This window comes from Halyomorpha halys, unplaced genomic scaffold, assembly GCF_000696795.3.
Source record: "Halyomorpha halys isolate HHAL.00 unplaced genomic scaffold, Hhal_1.1 Scaffold106.1, whole genome shotgun sequence".
In the NCBI taxonomy this organism is placed as follows: domain Eukaryota; kingdom Metazoa; phylum Arthropoda; class Insecta; order Hemiptera; family Pentatomidae; genus Halyomorpha; species Halyomorpha halys.
This window is the reverse complement of record NW_027111449.1, coordinates 869,842-890,257: the sequence shown is the minus strand read 5'-3', so window position 1 is coordinate 890,257 and position 20,416 is coordinate 869,842. Positions and strand designations below refer to the sequence as shown.

General features: G+C 30.0%; 3 protein-coding genes and 1 long non-coding RNA gene across 8 annotated transcripts in view; 2 read left to right on the top strand and 2 right to left on the bottom strand.

Moving 5' to 3' along the window:
- Nucleotides 1-7,369, bottom strand: part of l(3)04053 (lethal (3) 04053) — an 11,797-nt gene extending 4,428 nt beyond the window's left edge. Inside the window, exons 1-3 of the mRNA XM_014415724.3 lie at nt 7,180-7,369; nt 2,519-2,795; nt 1,155-1,344 (exon numbers count right to left, since the gene is read on the bottom strand). Of these exons, the coding sequence (XP_014271210.1) occupies nt 1,155-1,344; nt 2,519-2,795; nt 7,180-7,369 (657 nt within the window). The remainder of the gene's footprint in view (nt 1-1,154; nt 1,345-2,518; nt 2,796-7,179) is intronic.
- On the top strand, nt 1,610-2,625 carry LOC106677669 (uncharacterized). Its single transcript, XR_001342638.2, has 3 exons — nt 1,610-1,717; nt 1,828-2,024; nt 2,498-2,625. It is a non-coding gene; the product is annotated as an uncharacterized lncRNA (long non-coding RNA).
- Nucleotides 7,370-7,510: 141 nt separating the features above from the next.
- The window catches only part of LOC106677667 (alanine--glyoxylate aminotransferase 2, mitochondrial), a 43,059-nt gene continuing 30,153 nt past the window's right edge, over nt 7,511-20,416 (top strand). For 3 of the 5 annotated variants that reach the window (XR_010843955.1, XM_014415719.2, XM_014415722.2), the window contains exons 1-2: nt 7,568-7,650; nt 7,980-8,080. Coding sequence is in view for 4 of the 5 variants with exons in the window: in XM_014415719.2 (XP_014271205.1) it covers nt 7,626-7,650; nt 7,980-8,080 (126 nt within the window). In the remaining variant the exon portion in view is untranslated. Of the gene's footprint in view, nt 7,651-7,979; nt 8,081-20,416 lie in introns of all 5 variants that reach the window. The other 2 variants (XM_014415721.3, XM_067049448.1) reach the window with 1 other exon arrangement.
- Nucleotides 8,757-12,054, bottom strand: Vps53 (vacuolar protein sorting 53). The gene has a single exon (XM_014415718.3). It carries the CDS (start codon nt 11,732-11,734, stop codon nt 9,200-9,202), a length of 2,535 nt encoding a protein of 844 aa, XP_014271204.1. The 5' UTR covers nt 11,735-12,054; the 3' UTR covers nt 8,757-9,199.

The following is a 20,416-nucleotide window of genomic DNA, read 5'->3' as shown; positions in this document are numbered from 1 at the left end:
TATATATCTGTTAAGAGAATATTTGAACAATAAATGATAAATTTGTTTTAATTTTGCAGTAATTGTGAAAATTTGTAGAAAAGGAAGTGAATAAAAACAAAAATTAATGAATAAATTAGAATTCATAAATGAATCAGTTATTTTATATTTAAATGTATATAAAGTTTATCTTGCAAACCAAACTATCATTTGGAGGTTTTAGAAGAGGGTGTTATTTTCAACTTAGTACTACGTCATTCGTTCTCAGCCTGGCATTATTAATTTTTGAGGACCAGCAACAGTTAAAAATTAAATTAAGAAAAAAAAAACAGACATGATTCACTGCCTCTACACCAGATAGCATCATTTGAGATAGTTCCTGAAGAACTTTACAATGTTTCTACTTCTTTGTGAGTCCATGAAGTACCCATCTACAGTACTTGAATATAATATAAACAAATAATTCCATTTGTAAATATAAATATATAAAAAAACCTTCATACTGGAAAAAAAATTAGCATATGAACTGAAAATAAATACATGATAACTGTTTGATTATAGCACATTATTTAACACTCTTGAGCAGACAGAGAAACCCAGAAAATGCTCATGCTCAACCTTCAGATTTTTCCCCAATTAAGGTTATCCACTTTATAGAGGCTGTCTGGACCCAAGAGGGCACCCAAATCCACAGAGTTGACTCATGGCTACAGTAACAGAATAAATAATTTTCTGTCGCAACCAGATTCTGATCCGGGTTCTGGTAGCTCATAACACAGAACCTTACTCACTGAGCCACCCTGCCTTCCCATGAAATAAATCAATAAAGTCCAGTTTCTTCCACTATTTTTGAAAAAAAAAAAAATATGATATAACTAAACCATTATTAGGTTAGGTAGTTTTCAAAATGGTTACTACAATTTTTCAAGTACAAATACTCCAATGAGTTTGACACTTTCAGTAACTAGTCTGTTAAATAAATAGTTCAACAACTAAGGGCTGGCCAGAGGGAGAAATATTGTTAGTATAAATTTTGGATGAGATTGAACAATGATGTTAGAACAGTAGTTTTTTAGAACTTAGATTGTATCCATGGTTTCTATTAATGGTCTATTAAAAACCAAAAAGATTACTTGAATGTTTTATTACAAGATAGTTTCATAAATTTCACATACCGAACTGGTACGACGCTCAGGACTTATTGATGGAGAAGGAGTAGGCTGCCCTCTTTCATTTCTAATAGGTCCATCAGAAAGAAAATCAGGAAGACTTTTTGATGTACCAACTTCAGGTTGTTGCCCTAAATCAGGACGAGATGTCAAATCAAATGGAAGGTCCTGACCAGAACTGTAGTTGTGATACTCCCTAGGATCCAGTTAATAATTTTTAATCTAAGTTACAATTGATAAGTAAATAACATATTATGGTCAAATCTAATGAATATTAAAATTACAAGTATTTTTGGTTTTAACTTTATGAAAAGGTTTGAATAGAAATTGCTGCTAGATGTATTTTAATTAAATATCAGTTGGTTATACATTAAAAACATTGTTCAAAACCAACAATTAGTGGTAACAATAAAAACAATTATTTACATACTGCTATTATTATCAATGTTCAATAATAAAAAGTAGTTTATAGCCACACAGCAGGTAATTTTGTAATGCTCCTTCAATCCCTTTCTTGTGAAAACAGAAAATTTTAATAGAAGCCCTTCTTCTGATTTGTAGTAAGCAATGTATGTGTAAGCAAACTATGAATTTTATTTCTGTATTATCTCATTTAATGTAGACACATTTGTTTTCCTATTTTATCTGTTTTATTATAATTTAACAAAGTGTTTTGCAGTGGTTTTTCATAGCATAGCACATGTTGGTAAAAGGAAGTCAATAGTAACCTCTATCAAACAAACTACATTTCCGTTCATTACTTTAATAAATGTCATAAATATAAAGAATTTCTTATTTGCAATTTCATGTTATGTGAACTAGCACTAAAATAGCCAAATTATTCCAGAAGAACTGGGTTCTACTATATAAAATAAGGTAATTATAATTTATTTGTATATACATAAAACAGGATCAATTTAAAACATTCTGAAATAAAATAAAAATGTAACTATATTATTTTTGTTATACAACATTTTGAGTCCAAAAATGGGAAAATTAATAAGTAAATGATCAAAAATTAGTGATGAAGATACATGATCTTTTTTAACTGATTTTAATTAAAATAAATAAATAAGAAGAATCCTAAAAAAAATGAAGAAGGAAGGAAAATGAGATCAATAATTTTTTTTTATCAATTTTACTTTATAAGCCAATTGATCAAAAAATTACTAATTTCAAATAAATAATAACAGTAATGAAGAATATTTGGCAGAAATCAACTAAAAATTTTTTTTTATGATGTAACTTATAGGAAGGAACTTGGTTTCTTAAGATATCACAAGTCCATAGTATAAATATAATAAACAACATTATATCACTATAAATTAATAATAATGAAAATGTCCTAGGAATAAGACAGTTTGACTTACCCAGCAAATTGTGAAATGCTATCCAAGTCAACAGATAGGTGCTGCTGCGCAAGTCCTGATGACAGATAGCATTGCTCAATGACCAGGTGGTCTTGTACAAAGTCAGGAAGACCAGAAGTCACTTCTGACCCTGACATCAACCTCGGAGAGGGGGAAGGTGGAGGCGTAGGAGTAGGATAAACTTTGGGCCGAGCACCACCATGTGATTCTCGGCTCAGGAAGTGTTTAAATGAAAAAGGGTTCTCTTCCCTCCTCGTTGAATCGCTACTGCTACAGGCTGTAAAAATAAGATTGATAATTATGTAATGATTTGGATATAGTAGAAAGAAGATGAAATCAAGAATAAGATAGGAAGGGGAAGGTGGTGTGATAAGAAATTAAACATACAATAAGGTTATTTACTTCCTTAATGTGAGCCGATGTTCAAAACAAAGTTGTTGGCTTTCAAACAAGATATACCAATAATAGAAAAGGAAAGAACAAATGAGACATAGAATAAACCTCTCAATAAACCATACAAGCCATTTTAATTTTTTTTTATTATATATAATTTTCTTTGACATTGTCTATATTAGATTAAACATGACGTGAAATTATTTTTTCCAATAATCAGTTAAATTCAATATATTTTAACTAATTTAAGAGGAATCCCTTTCCAACACTATATAATCTTGTACAGGAACTGTTAAATGAAAAAAGTAATTGTAAAAAGGACTTGGCCAGTTTTTGAATTTAATGACTTAAATACAGTAGGATTAGATAAATGAAGGGGAAATTTGAAAAACAGAATGGTATACATAGAACATGAACAAGAGGTAAGAAAATATTTAAAAAATATGTAAACCAAAATAAAATATGAAAAAATAAAATAGCATAAAAAAAAAAACTTCTATATTTTTATGTATACAGTCCCTCCAGTCTGACATGTGCAGTATTCCAACATTATGCTTAGTACATGAAACGTTCATGTCACCGAATGCTGATGCTTGCAAAGAACACTGGAAGTTGTACTTGTTTTCTCTTGTCTTTAATCCTCTGTTAGAAATAAATTATCACTCTACACAGTAAAAAAAATATTTTTTTAATGGTCTTAGTGTTATAAAGTTTAATTATGTCTGAACTCAGTGGAAGTGGAAACTAAAACTTCCTAAGATAATCTTTTTATTGTTCCTGGTTTTTAAATTGGGCTAAGAATGTTTTTAGATCTTGAAAACTACGCAGAAAGAAATCTGAAATCATGAAAATTAATATCTGAAAAATGAAACCTCATAATTTTTCTGCTAGAGCCTTTCAATTTTTATAGTTATAATTGTTATATTTATTATAAATATAATATTTCAAATTAACAGTGTATTTAGCAATTACATCTTTAGGAACTGAGAAAAAAAATTATTTGATACATTAATATAAATAAAAAATCAATTAAGTATTAAAACCTTGAAATATAAATGAATTATTCATCTAGGAAACATCTCATCTCTATTTGTTTTAAAGCTGGGTTTAACATCCAAATTTAATGGTTAGGATAAGTTTTGTCCATTTTACGTGAAAAATACAACAAGTAGCAGAACTTGTTATATAGCAATAATATATAACAGAGTATATATTAAAATAAAATAATTATGAATACGAGTAATAGTTATGTCAAGACACTATTTTAGAGTTTACTTTTTTGAAGCTGCTCAAATGACTCATTCAAACTAAATATGAAACAAAATTGTTTATCAAATAACCTACGGGCCTAGTAACATTTAAAAAAAAACTAAATAAATAGAATTTATTTAACAAATTATAATTAAGTTATTACTCACTCCTGCACTAGTGAAAATAAACAAAAAGTAGAAACACAAGAAAATAGATACAAATAAAAACCTGTATTTTTTTTTTTTTTTTTTGTAAACACATGATGAAAGAACAATAAACACAACTAAAACTATTGATGATATAAGATTCACTAATCATTTTCTTCTAATTCTTTTACCAAAACAAATCTTTGATGTTCGGCCATAAGGGCTTAAGTCACTTTTTGATCATGTGGTATGTCGTATTATAACACCAAATCAGAGCTACAGGTTGGCAATAAGGTCTTTATGCTTCAAATAGACTTACTACTATATTGTTTTATAAAAATAACAAGATAGACTTACTACTATATTGTTTTGTAAAAATAACAATTACAAAAATATCAATAATTAGATCTTACATAATGTTTTAAACTTCGTTTTTCCTCTCCTGAAAAATTCAAATTTTTAGCTTGAGCCCATATGACCGCGCATCAAAGAAATATCAGGCTGAATTTAATAGAAGCTTATATTGCATTTACTTATAGTATTTCTCTTCAAATTTCTATGACAGTAATGTATTTCGTTCAAGTAGCTCAAAACCGAGACAGAAAAAGAGAGAAAATGGAAATATAATACTTCACTTTTACTCATTTACTGAATAAATATAAATTTATACTTTATAATGAAACTATTTTGAATAAACGAATAAATAATGAATAAAATTATAATGAAATAAAGCTATTTTATAAAAAAAAAAAAAAGATAATTATCTGATTTATATCATATTATTCATAGCACAACCTACCAAATCTATGCAGTAGCTTTTAAATTTATGGTTATATTATAAGCATCCTACATTTCCATTTTAAATTAATGAATTGTGAAAGCATGTTCATTTTAAATTAAAATATTAAATTATATGCATAGAATTAATTTTAAAAAACAAACCAAAAACTAATTTTGCAAATCTGCCATTTACTTAACTAGACTTTTATTAATTTATTTTAAAATGTCTGAATATTTTTATATTTACAATAGCTCCTTCAATATTTAATTAAAGTACTAGTTTACAATTCATGTTCCAATAGTAGAAACTTCAAAACCTACTTGCTGTCAACTTCACCTTACTCAAAATGAACAAAAAACCCTCCAAATGGATCCTTTATGGTGGAAGTCAAAGAGGTATACTAACTGTACCATTCTGTATAAGTGAGCTATGAATTTTATTGAACTCCTGGTGTTGGAGATTGTTTTGTAAACTAGCGCTTTTATTAATAACAAAAAAAAAAAAGAAAAAAAAAAGGATACATTAGAATATGAATAAACGAACATAGCAATATATGACTAAAAGTAATAAGAGTAATTTGAACTTAAAGATGAAACCAAATATAAATAATGAATGATAAATTTAGAAGGATAAATGTTAAAAAGAATTAGAATAAACATTATATGGAAACTTAGCTTGTAAATTTTATATATATAAAAAAAAGGGGGGAATCAAATAGATTTTCTCATTTTTATATTCCTCTTGATTTGTTTAACTGGTATTGGTTCAATCAGATTGTTTCATATTTAAAACTATAAACACAAATTACATAAAGCAATGGATTATCCACTCATTCATTGAAATATGTTTCATTCAGGTCATATAAAATTATATCATTTCTAATAAAAATTAAGTAAAATGAAACACTGTATTTTATTAATATACAATACTAAGCAACAAGGTTTAAGGACTAATTTAAAAAATAATTATGATAGTTCAACTGTTAAATGAGTCAAAACTCTAATGGGTGCATTTCAAGATTCAGAGGTACATTTATTCTTTTTATTTTTAATTTTGAAGGCGTGCCCAAATTACGAAAAATTCCAAAACAGTTCATATCAACAATGAGTAAAGTTAAGGAACTAAAAAAAAATCTACTGTTTAATAGGACAATCTACTTCTTTCAAATCTGATGTTTTATGTAAAATATTTCCCTCTAGTTTTTATTTTAACAGCTTTGATTAAATGTGGTCGGACATAATTTGTTGATAGGAAGATATCACGAATACTTGGAAATATAGAAGGGCTGTGTACACATGCTTATCCTTACCTACATTAAAATCAGATTTTTTAATGAGTGAGAATTTTAAGAGAAGTTCATTAATAGCCAACTGGGATTATTAAAATAAATGAAAAACTAGTGTATAAATATGCAATACTAAACAAAAAGGCTTAATAAATAATTTAGAAAAATATATATAATAGACCAACTTTTAACATGTAGAACATTTTCATGTTTCCCGAACATTACTGGCTCTTGCTGAATAATTATCAGAACAAATGAGCAAGCCATATTGTGTCATAATTTTATTAGCAAAGAGGCACACATAAACTATGATAAATATCAAAACAGTTCATGTCAACAATCATTGGAGTTATTTGGGCAAATAAATCTAACCTAGAATGGGAAAATCCATACACTTGTATGAAATGTTTAAAGTTTTTATGAATGCTTTCTCTCTAGTTGTTTCTTTGATAGCATTGTTTAAATGTGTTTGTACAAGATTGGTTTTTACGAAGATAGCATGAATAGTTGATAAATGGGAGAGATATGGGGATGAGTATACATGCTTCAAAATTAACAATTATAATATCAGATCTTTCAAATAATAAGGATTTCAGCCAATTTTATTAAAACCTCAACTGGGATTATTAGATACTTCTGTAGTGTTAATTCAGTAAGAACTTTTACACTAAGATTTTAGATACCAGTAGAGAATAAACGACTTAAATGAGAAGAATCATCGGATAAAAAAATGAAAACAATATGAACATGATGATATTTTAATGGTATCGACTAGAGAATGTATTATAAACATATAATTGATAACCTGCATTGAATGCCCCTTCCACGGGTAGATTCCTACTTTTGTGTTGATTGTTGTTGCCGAGACCGATGTCGAGGGCGATAGCGGCTTCTTCGTTCTCCTCACTGCTGTCATTCGACTCGGAACCCTTTCCTTTTGTTTTATTACTGAAATAATTCAAATCCCTACCGTTTGCCCCATCGTCCTCAGCCATGATACGGAGGACAGGCTAGCTCAGCTGAGAGCCGGCCAATCAGATTCGATCCAGTCAAGGACCCGCCAGCGGGAAGCTCTTCATTATATGAATTTCTTGCAGAGCTCTTATTGCTTTCAGACAAGTGCCCCCTGCACTCTCGGTCTTAGTGCATTAAACCAGCGGAGCAGTATTCTTATTCTTGTCACAGTGGTAGTTGTTTTATACAATTTCATACCTTTCTTCAACATATAAGCAGTGTTTTAATTGTGCAACAATGCTCAGGAAAGCTCATTTGACAGGTAGGAGTTATTTCATTATTATAAAATTAAATATTTCATAAACAAAAAAAATGTAAAAATATTAAACGAGAAACATATGCCTATTTTTTATTAATAAATAAAAATATATTTATATGCAGATAATACTGCATACCCAAATCACGTGAGTGCGACTGATAGTATTCAATGAACTGTTTATTGATAAATAAGCGTTTCCAACCCTATCTAAATATTTACTGTTATACTGAATTTCTACTATTTAAACATGAAATTTAATTAAATTATTTATTTATTTGAATCATTAATTTCAGTCATCTATAATTGATTTTTTTTGTTTCATTTTCATCCAGGAACAGGAAGTCCGTTCAAGATTTTTCTCCGGACAATGGTGCTAACAGAAATCGAAGCTCCAGAAATGCCGCCTTGTGATTACGTTCCGAATCCTTACAAGGTAAAGTGCTACCAATTTAATGAAATTCTCGAATATCCCGCGCTTAATCAAATTCTATTTTGTTATTACAAAAATATCATTAATGACTATCGATTTTCGTGATTGAGAATTAATTGATTTGTATAAAAGGTTACTCCGTCTATAATTAGAAACTTGCCTTCAAGGCCATTGACACAAAGGATGTCAAAAATCCTTCTGTAAGATATCCATGTCCTTATCAATATTTGACGAACTCTCACAAAGATAAATCACATCTAGTACTTTCAACAATAGATTACTTTCATTTCTTAAGTAAACAATAGTAATCTATTAAATAATTCTTTAAAAATTATCTTAATCTTTTAGGGCTTTATTGTCTAGTTCAAATAATTACCTTCTCACTAGCTGGTGAAATAATGTAGTTTTTGTGACATCAACTGTAAAAATGCTTTAACAGATGAAAAATATAATAATGGACTTGTCAATGGAATAGAAAAAAATTGTAGAAATAAATATATTTATCAAGGAATGTTTTGTGTTTTATATTTCATACTTACAGTTAAACATAAAATATAATATGAATATTATACAATAAATATATATATATATATTGACTTTAAAATTTTGTAAACAATTTTGATTCAAAGCTATAAAATTTAAATAATTTTACTATAATCAAAAGCTGAGATATTCATATTTATATGACAAAAATTAAATACATAATATAAAATTCTGCTCATTCAATAAATATTATATAATATAAAATAAATATTTACCTACTCATAAAAATCACAGTTTAAAGCTTCAACTAATTATAATACTTGTTAATTACAATATTTGTTGATAGTTTATTTAACAAAATCATAAAAATAATCATAACATCTTCCAAAAAATAATTTACAACTACATGCCACATTAATTTATAACAATTATTTGTCAATTGTCAGTTAATTTATTTTAAATTAAATAAATCTTAGCATTTTTTTTTCTGTTCTTGTATAATTATGCCCACTCCAGAATTTATTTTGTGTTCTTTATGTGGTCTGAAACAGTACTTATTTCATCAATGATACATAATCTAATATCAAAAAAACCTTTAAATTAAAATATTCTAGTATATACAATAAGCTGAGTAGAGAATTAAAAGTTTTTTTTAATCAATGTGTTTAGTTTTTTCATGTTACTAGTATCATGTTTAGGGCTGACCAGAACAGGCTGGGCATTGGCAGAGGCTGGTTGTCGTTGTCGAAACATATTAACCAGATGGCTTTTATCAGTTGTCTTCAATCCTTTCATATCCAAAACTTTCTGAAATTCTTGAATGTCTGATTCAGGAAGAAGTTTTAGAAATTGATCAATAAAGGCAGTATCAGGTTCGGTGTGATTCATAACAACCTTTAATATCATTTCAGCACGGGTCATACCTTTTATAACTACTTTAGTGAAGCTAGGTGGAGCATCTCTCGTTATCTGAGAGCCAATCAAAGGAAGACCGAGTAAAACAGTTTTCAACATATGTGTATCTAGTAATAACTGTTCCGCACCAGCAGTGCTTAGTGGTTTACACTTGTATATACTTTGAATAAATTTAGGTATGAATGAATTTGCAAATTTGATGCAAAATTGGGTAAAATATTTTCTTGAGGATGCTAAATTATCCCTAATTACAGGTACTGTTGTTTTCAAATGTCCTGTTATGGCGCATACATAAGGACTTTGGTCACCAACTGTTTCCACGCTTTGCCACTGTGTTTTAGTCATGGCTGTGAGAGCAGGTTCACAAGCCATTTCCAAGTCCTGAACCAACAGATGTATACAGTTTGAAATAACGGAATGAAATATATCTTGTTCCTGTGAAAGCTTAATGTTTTCTGAGAGAGATGGGTCGATTTTTTCCTTTAAAGTTTTTTCTAGTTGTTGTGTTGTGTCTAAACAATATTCAGCTGTGGTCAGTATACAACAAATCCTAGCCTGTTCTTGTTTGTTAAAACGGGTACTGTCTCCTTCTTTGAGAAAGTTTTGAATCAATCCTGCAGCTGTTGAAAGATCTCTCAAATCTCTGGTAATATTAGTTACACTTGTAGTTAATGAATTTGTAACACTGCCCAATTTAGGCAAATTATTTTGTAGAACTTTAAAAGCATATTCACGGAGGTACTTTTGGAAAGTAGTAGCTAACGCCAACATTGGATTTCCATTGCTTAGTTGAGTACACTGTACTAAGCACTTTTTATAAAAAATGAACAAATCAGCACATGATCGTAACACCCCTACAGAGGTTCCTGGAACACCTAGACCCTTATTTAGATCTGCTTTTCCTTCAACAATAAACCTATCCATTAATTCAAAGAGATTTCTATCTAAACTGTCTATGTAAATATATAAATAGGGCTGAAAACACTCACTAATGATACCATTGAATGGTGAAGATATTGTTGGTTTACCTGTTGACTTCTTTTCACTCTCATCATTTGTATCATTTGAACTGTCCATCTCAAACTGCTCACTAATTGTGTTCATATTTGGTTGTTGAGCACTGGCATTAACAGAATCCTCATTAAATGTCACTCCAGAAAACCTTTTAGACAATAAACTTTCAAAAGCAGTAGTTTTTTGGATTGCGAAAAGTAAAAGTTTAACATCTATTTCATTTTTACGTTTACCCATTATTTTGGCAAGCTCTGATTTTGTTATATTACAAAATTCTACTGTTATCCTCTCTGAGACATTCCAATTAGGTGGAAACATGGCACCAAATTTATCTTCACACTGTAATAGATGTTTCTTAAACCATGCATAACGCTTATCTAGTTTGTCTAGCCAAGAATTATCTTCACTTTCCCGAAACAAAATACCATATTCACTCAATTGTATATTAACGAACCATTTTAATAAGTCTTTTTTAACCTTTGGATCTAGGATAGAAATCACTAAGCAAGCTTCTGCTAATTGCCTGTTGGGAACAAATGTTTTACTATTAGGTCCAGTGAATGCATCATGAAAATCAGATGTTATCTGACTTGCTAAGGAAGCTTGTATTTCTTTTACCTGATCTGCGAGCTGCTTTATTTGAGGTATGTCCGTATAATTTTCAAAGTGCTTCATGACTTCAACTATTGCTTGGAGTGGCATTACAATTTCTCCATATTGTCTTTTAGCTGTCAAAGTCTTCAGAGTTTCAACTCCACCCACTAACATATGCAGATGATGTAGAGTTGTAATTGCAGCTGTTAGATTCCTTTTGGCACAGTCGAGCTGTTTTATGTCTCTTGTAATCTCCCGAACAGTTTCTTCTGACTGTTCTGCCTTACATTTAATTTCTGTTATTTGAGTAAACAGATGTCTAATAACCATTTGGGCCTCCTTTAAAGCCGCTCTTCCATCCTGTCCAACATTAGTTTGTCCCCTAACAACAGAGCGTATATCTTCATCAATCATTCTGATCTGGTTTTCCATTTTATTTACAACATCATCTAAATTGGAAAGGGACTGTTCGGTTGGAAAAAGTGAATTAATATAATCTACTGGATTAAAATCTGGCTGATCCAAAGGGTCATTGCTGGGTACAACTTGTTCTATAGCCTCCTGCACTTCTCTAGGGTAATTAAGGAATTCGTTGAGTGCATCTTCCAAATAGTCTTCGTCATCCACAGATACATCTGTCATTTTAAACATTTAAATAAACTCAACCCAGTTAACAACAACGTAACCTTCCACTAATCAATGTTTCTCGCTCCAATCATGCAATTATATAATCAGGAGTTTAGTTTAAAATTAACTGTAACTTCATCTTGGTTATTTATTCACATTAAATTTATTAGAGTCTATCTTGGAAATTACGCATATAATATTTTTCTCTTCAATTTTTAAACTAATTTTATGAAAATTCTGCACAATATCATTGTAAAGTGTTATTATAATTTATAATGTAGATAGATATTAATTTCTAAAATTATGAACCGAGATATCGCTGTTTCTAATTTTCGTACAACTTTTGCACTCCAACCCCCCGCCCATTCTGATTGAGGTTGAAACATTACTTCAATTCCCTGCCTTAACGTCTTTATTATGTAATAACCAAGGACTGGGTTATTATGTTGTAAAATGTACCTTTTAATTCGCAATAAAAACCGCAAAATATGCAGTAAAACAATAAATATTCTTAAACAGAACATAAAAATGTTTAAAAAAATACTTCAAGTATGCTATAAGACTGCTAAAATATTTAAACGTACTCCTAATTTGCCTGGAATCCTCTGATCTAAGAAAGAAATTGGAGGAGGTTTTAAAATTAAACGAAGGAAGATGAAAATAACCATATCTTTACAAATAAGAAACAGGCAAGTGCGTGAATGTTGTTAAAAATATATATGTTACTCAAAATATAATACTAGACATTTTTAAGTCCTAAAATATGAGTATAGTAGAAACTAAGAATTAGTAATTAAAAAAATTAACAATGGTTGTAAAACTGATTAAGATTAACAAAATAAATAAAATTAAAATAATTACTCAATGACATACTTTGCATTACGATTAATCACCAGATGCATTTCTCAATTTCTACATGCGAAACCTAATGTTCTATCATTTAACATATATTTATAATCATAAATGATACTACTACATCGTTTTCATCTAAATACGCGATGGAAATAAGTTTAAATGCATTTAAAATAATTGGTTCGTGGTCAAAGTCGCTGAGAACTAATGATTCCCATTGAAAGATTTATTAACATTTTTCAGAATATAGACATTTTCATAAAAACTTATTGCATAAATTTTGTTTTCAAAAATTTTCCTACTTGGTCTGGTTTAATTGCCTTTAAGGTGATTTAGTAATTTGAAACTTTCATTTAACGGTCTTATTTTTTTTTATTTCTTCTGTGTTTAGCTAACAAAAGTCTAAGATAGATGTTAATTAATGTGAGATTATTTAAAATTTCAACTTTGATCCTACTAAAAACGTTGGACTTCGATGGATTTTAGAAAGAATCGGCTTAGCTAATGTCCCTAAAATAACTTTTTAAAATAATTAATAGTTACTAGGTGTTGTAGTCATTTTGTTAATTTATGAGAACCATACTCTAATATTATACATAGATAATATATACAATTAAATTTTTCTTTAATGAAGTAAATAGTTTGTAGATCGTGCAGTAAAAAATCCACAACGTCCAAAATGGTGCAATAACAATCCTAAATGTCTAAAATAAAGTAAATAAAATACCCAAATCATGCAAATATCAACTTTCAATTATCAATATTATATATATTATCGACTTTGATAATATCAATTATCAACCATGTTTTAATCTAAATAAACTCGCTAAATACCTACAGATGAACAAGCATTTGCTATAATTGAATTTTATAGCTAAAAATGTCATATATACGACTCTTATTCATTTAACCATTAATATCATTTCGACCACAATTTTTGCTATTAGTTTCAACTAAAGCTAATTTCTGTCCATCTCTGCTAATTACTAACCAGATTTGTAAGAACGATTTGTTAAAAAAAAAAAAAAAACCAAACTACTGTGAATAAAAACCTTCATTGTTTGTTCATATTGATAAATAAAGTCACTATATTTAATGATTTTTTATTCCTATATTGAAGATTGGAAAAGTCAATTTTAAATTTCTGAAAATTCAACTAAGCTACTGCGTAGAAAGGATTATTTAAAATATTAAACTCCAAACATTAGATTTAACATTTCCGAGTTTCCAAATTATTTATTATCTTGATATTTTAATTTCATTTTGTTATGATCAAATTAGGGAAAACTAATTATATTAATAAAGAACAAATTATGACTACTACCTACACCTACATTTTTTAAACGTAAAATTGATATTTGTATTTTCAATAACAATTGAAGCTCAACTTGCGATCTCGAAAACACAATAATTTTTTATAAACACAATTTAAGTTGAAGAACTTAATTGTATTGTAATGGGCGTCAAATTGTGATTTCCTGTATTAGGTATTCCGGTTTGTCTCCAAGTCCCATAGCAGGTCAAACTAGTGGCCTAGATAAGAATAAATGAACAAGTGAGCCATTTAACTAAATACAAATCCTAATAGGAAAATTATAAATGTAAGGATAGTTGTAAATTTAAAATTCAATTTAATGCACAAAATCCTAAAAATGTAGAAAATTAGTGAACAAAAGTTGCAATTGCACGGAAATTTGGCCTCTAGACATAAACATTGGAAATATACTAGTACAAGGGCACAAGAGGAGAAACAAGTCAGTTATTTTACTCCGATTTTTTATTACTTTAATGAAAAATAGGTATAATTACTAGTCGAAATTGATGAGTCTGCCAAGTACAGGTAGGGGGAATAAAAAATGGCGGCTGTTTCAAAACGTTAAAAAAAAATAATTTTTCATTCGGAGTTCTATAGATTTTTCAAAATAAATTTCCTAACTACTGATTATTCAGTACATTCTGTATAAAATGTTGCAATTTAAAAAGCTGTAAATATCATGAAAACTATTATTCCTACGAAGGTAAAGGTCATAAACTATTTTATAGTCCATTAAACTAGCTTTAATTTGAGTGCTAATAGACATTTGTTCGTCGAATGGTTATTAAGATATATATTGCTCAAAATAAATTTCCTAACTTCTGATTATTCACAGTACATTCTGTATAAAATGTTGCAAGTTAAAAAGGTGTATCTCGCGAACTATTGAACGTAAATATGTCTATTAGGGCTTATATTTTATAAAATTTAGTCTACTTTAAATTATGTTCTGTTTGGTTTTCTAATGTTGTAGGTATTTTTAAAGATATGGAGCTCCGAATGAAAATGATTTTATTTTTAACATTTTGAAAGCTTTTGTATTCTCTCTTACTTGGCAGACTCGTCAATTTTGACTAATAATTATACGTATTAGCTCTTCTTTTATGCAATTTCCCCTAGATTTCCCGTAAACACACCGATGTCCCGCGATTTGAGTAATATTATGAAATCTCGATTATCGGTCCCCATAATTTTCCGTCTTTTTCTCTTAACCCTTAACTGGTGAGTTGTTGTCTACTAAACTCAAGGCTCTATGCAGCCTTAAAGCAAGGGCGTGGGAAAGGGAGGAGGGAGAGAGCAAAGGAGGCAACTTGGCAAGGTTTATCAGTCGATAATAATTTGTTAACTGATAACAGGCTGAATTTAAATAATAAATTTCGTTTAGAAATTTTATCTTTTATGTCCATATACCGCATTTCAAAATTAGGTTTGGAAGCATTAACTCCCAGATCTGGTCTCACAAATACTGCCACGATTGTATTTTGCCAAACTGAATATGTTGTCTTTTTTTAAAAATTATTTGTTCAAAGTAAAAAAAGTCTTCAAATTAAGTTTTATTTTATAAAGATTCTTGGAAAAACCCTTTTGGAAGAATATACTGTCACCACCACGTTTAAGTAACTAATGTGAAAAACTCAATTTAGGACAAATGACCAAAATCCTCAAACTTAAAAAATACATGGATGAGACTAAAAAGAAGATGGATGTGGGATCTGCTAACATGGAAAATTTAAAAAAACAACAGAGGTACCGCTAGTTGCTGTTCTTCATGCCTCTCATGTCATTTGTGATACTATCGACTGACACTCAGCTGATTGTCAATATCCTAATTGACAGGTGTGGTTCAAATATGTACAGTGGAAAGAGTATTAAGTATAACAATAATAATTATTATATATATTAACTACTTGCATTAGTATTTGGTCGATGTATCAATTATTTGCAAAGCTCAAAACAATTTTTTTTTTTTTCAAAAACATACATGTTTTACTAGCAACTTTTTCTGATTTGGCTTGGCTCATCTCAATACGTGTAAAAAAAATCAAGCTTAGTAAGTAAATATATTGTAAACAGAAGCGTCACAAATTGTTATTGAATGGATAACAAACAGAATCTTGTTTGTAATATCTTAAAAAAAAAAAAAAGAAAAGTATTTGAAAATATCAAGGCCTTTCGGAAAAAATAAACACGTCCTATCATCCACTGGCAAATATTTTTATGCTGATATTAATTTTGGTTCATCTATTATCGTAGATTTTTCTTGTACCCGCACTCAATATTAATTTTGGTAACATTAGTTTATCTCTTTCCATCTTTTGTACAGACACTAAGCTTTTTTGAACTTCATTATAAAACTTAAAAGTGTGATTATTCTAAAGTTAAATTAAATTTTCTAGTTACGATGTATTTTGTTTTCAATGTCACTTCCAAACTAGTCGTGGGCACTCACTTAGTGTGCACGTGTTCATCATTAAGGCGTAGTTGATGTATCTTATTTATGCTCCATTAATATTTGATCTCGCTCTTTAATGACGTAACAACTAATGAATTTTTATCTGGAATAAAGCTTTTTTTTCCGTTTATTTTATTTTTAAACTAGCTTTGCCCCGTGGTTTTATCCTATTTGTATTACACTTGCCAGTTTCATACACATGATGAATACATGATCAAGTGAATGTGATTTGGTGAACAACAATCGAAATTTATGTAAATAAAATCAAAAGAACCAATCCCTGAAAAAAAAAAATGAATTTTCTGAAAACCTCTACAGTTTTGTGGCTTTGTACCAGAACTAGACAAAAATAGTTATAGTTAAACTAAAATTAAATTGTTATGAATACAATCTTTCCTTATTGATGAGCCATTAGTAGCTAAAAATTGTATCCATAACAATTGCTTACTTCTTCTTCTATTCTTTACTGCCGCTACACTCCGCAAGTGAGCAAGCCCGCCTGAACCCGACCATCAGTCACCTCTGCAGTGATGCAGCTCTCCAGTTTCGGATGCCCAGAATGGATTGAGCATCATCTGCCACGCCATCAGCCCAACACAGCTTAGGTTTATCGACTCTTCTCCCTCCAAGTACCTTTTGTCAAGTATCTTCCTCGGAACTTGGTCCTCGGACATTCTCGCCAGATGTCCTGACATCCGTTATCTACTTTCCTCAATGATGGTGACAATGTTGGCATCATTGTAAAGTTGACCATCAACTTGGCATTAGTGTGCCGTTCCCAAACTCCTTCTTTACAAACCCCACCTCTAAGGGGGGAATTAAACCAAGCGAGAGCCAGTTCCTAAGTTCTAGGAAGGGGGCAAATAATAGTCTTAAACAGATCATATTGATATAAACGCGGCATACAATTCTTCCGTCTGTGATACAGCAATCAAACGTTTTGAATTTCTCCAAGTCTTCAGCAGCTGGCTTGAAGAGTTCTGGAGGCAGGCTGTATGATCCCGAGCCTCTGTTCTTATTCAACTTTTCCAAGGCCACTTGAACCTCATTTTCATCGAGCGGCTCAAATTCCTCTCCAGACATCTTTACACAATTGAGCTCAGCCTGGTCACCACCATCCAGCAAAGCGTAGAAGGGATTATTCCATCTGCTGAGAATGCCTTCCTTGTTCACGAGGAAACTTCCATTTTGTTTTTTGCTCGAACGCTTGTGGGGTTCAAGTGATTTCCGATTGTGTTCGTGATTTAATAAAACCTCCTTATTATACATCGTGCCATCTGCTCTGGTCCATTTAAACTATTTGGTCTAGGTACCATATTTTTTTCTTCTGCCTCTTTTCTTTCTTCTAGGTTTTTCTTTTTTTTTTCTATATTCTTGCTCGGAATCACGAATGCGCCTTCTCTTGAGCATTGTTAACAGTTTGAAACAGGTCACAGTTTGAGATTCACCGTCAAACCAGGGTGCGCGTTTTGTGGATTTGCTCACGCCCAACTCTTCGTTGATTACTTTCAGTATGGTTTCTTTGCGTGATACCCATGTGAAGCTAAAAATACGCGCCGCCTCTTCCCTATTCTGTGGAGGATAAAAGAAAAAATACCTAAAACGTTTTTTTAAATACATATAAATAAAATTGGGATTTTTATTATTAGATCATTGTTTAGATAAGTTAGATTTAATCGAACATTTTCGGTTATATGTATGAAATTAGCCTTGTACAGAGGAGCGTTCCCCTCCTCAGAGCGTTATTGGACGTTGAATGCACTGCAGCTGCAGCATTTTCTTTGTTAAGTCTGAAAGTTCTTTTGTTAGTAAATATTTCGGTTGTATCCTACCACATAGTAGTAGTATTCAGTCCTTTATTACCTACATATATACCTACTATATCCATTACTCATTTATATTTATATACAATATTACCCAGTTGTTGATGATGTTATTGAAACTTTGTCGAAACTATTAATTTTATAAGGAGCCTGAACATATTTTGTCGGCAAACTTTGGTCAAATTCAATTAATAAATAATTCATTATTCCCAGCTTTTAGGGTCGGCCTCCACAAGCGATTCCAGTCGTGGGGACAGAACAATTGCTGTCGCAGAAAACCTATTAGAGATCGAGAAGCGAGTACATCCATTAACAACTTACAGGACAGTTCACGAGCTATTTTAAGATTCACATGATAAATGTCTCTTGAGTACTTAAGTGAGTGACTAAAAGTAACTCAGTATCAATTACTTTTAATATATGTTCATTACAAGATGTAGATGTGTTTTGTTTTTGCGCAAATAGAAATCACTAGTGAATGCCTAACCGTAATACTGGGTTGGGGAGAGATATTAAGAGTATGCAAGGTTAGCCAAGGCTCCATAATAAATAAGTCATGTGAGCATTGGCTGATCGGAACCAGCCCCCCTACTTGCTGGCCCTGGGCTAAGTGGTGGAGGGGGGGACGAGCTACCTGCTTGTATCCCATCAGTGCAAAAGAAAAAATTGAAATCCAAAAAAAAAATCAAAACCACTCTTTTTCAGTTTTACTTGTACAATAACAAATTATATAATTTTTAGTCTATCAAAAAATAACCAGGGTTTTCCCAATTGTAAGAGCTGCAAGTGAAAAATCCCACACACATTCAAAAATTGAATCGCAATGATTCTATCTACTTCCATAATAGAGACTTTTAATAAAATTACAAACATATAATAGTGATACCATCTGATGAAAAAATGTGCATAATAGCAAGGAAATCAACAAAGCATTTTTAAGCGTTAAAGCACATAGGATTAACAATTTTATTTTCTTAAAACATTTTTCATATATTATTTGTAGAAAATACTATACCGTATTTGCACGAATATAAGTAAAAATTAAACTAATAATAAAAAATATTTTTTCAAATTTAATACAATATCTCAAAAAAATATATATCAAACGTGCTTAAGTTAGGCCCTACATAAATAAATAGCATCATAATTACATAATATCAAATAGGAGCATTGTGAAATAAGAGCATACCTTTTTTTTTTTTTTAAATTGATTATGAGGGGAGGTATAGTCTCCTAAAAAAGACACTCCTAACAATGTACAACATTATTATTTTAAAAAAATGATAAAATAAATAGATAAAAATAATGCTTCTTAATAACAGAGAAAAGTATAATTAATAACAAAAATTACTTCATTCGTAGACAAATGGGTAAAAAAAACCAAGTTAATTTGAAAAAAAGACGAAGAGAGAAATAATAATAATAAATAAAATAAAGTAGTGTGAAAAATAGAATTAATAAATATAGAATTCATAACAGAATGTCCTGTAGTGGCCTGAGCTTCAGTCTTCGGGTTGAGGTTGGGTTTCCCAAGTTGTAGGTAAATGGGAGTGGAACTTCATGAACCGTTTTTTGATGTAATCCTTGATCCATTTGACTACTTTGTAATTCCCTATGCTATTGGCTATTTCTTATAAACCAAGGAGCAAGTTCTTAAACTTTCTCACGTTTTAATAAAACACATTATTTTTACTTTCACTTATGTATGTCCCTTTTATCCGGGTAACATTTCTTTAAAAATCCTTTCAAACAGTAATATCATTAGTATTATTATTATCGGAAATAGCAATTTATTTTGGTTTGTTATTTGTATACGATTAAAAATAATTTAACATAAATGTTATATCAACTATTTAATTTTAACTGATGCAGTGTATATAAATATAAAAATTATCAATAATAATAAATCAGGTAACAATAAATGGAATAAATATTGAATTAAAAGTAATTATATTTTTTATTTATTTAATGTAATTTGCAACTGTACAAAATAATACAATAAGTAAATATGTTGTATGTTTCATATACACTTGAAAATCTTGGGTAGGAACCACCCATTGGTGGTACTTCAAACATTAATTTAAATTATAAGGTCCCGTGGCCATCTTCTTTTCAGACGCCTCGGAGTATTATCAGGGATTGTTAAGGATGAAAGATTAAGAATTAATGGGTTAGGATGGTTAAGGAGTTTAGAATGTAAAGACGCATATCTGTTTTGGGCCAAATCTGCAACGAATGGGACGTTAAGGTCTTTGTGAATGAGT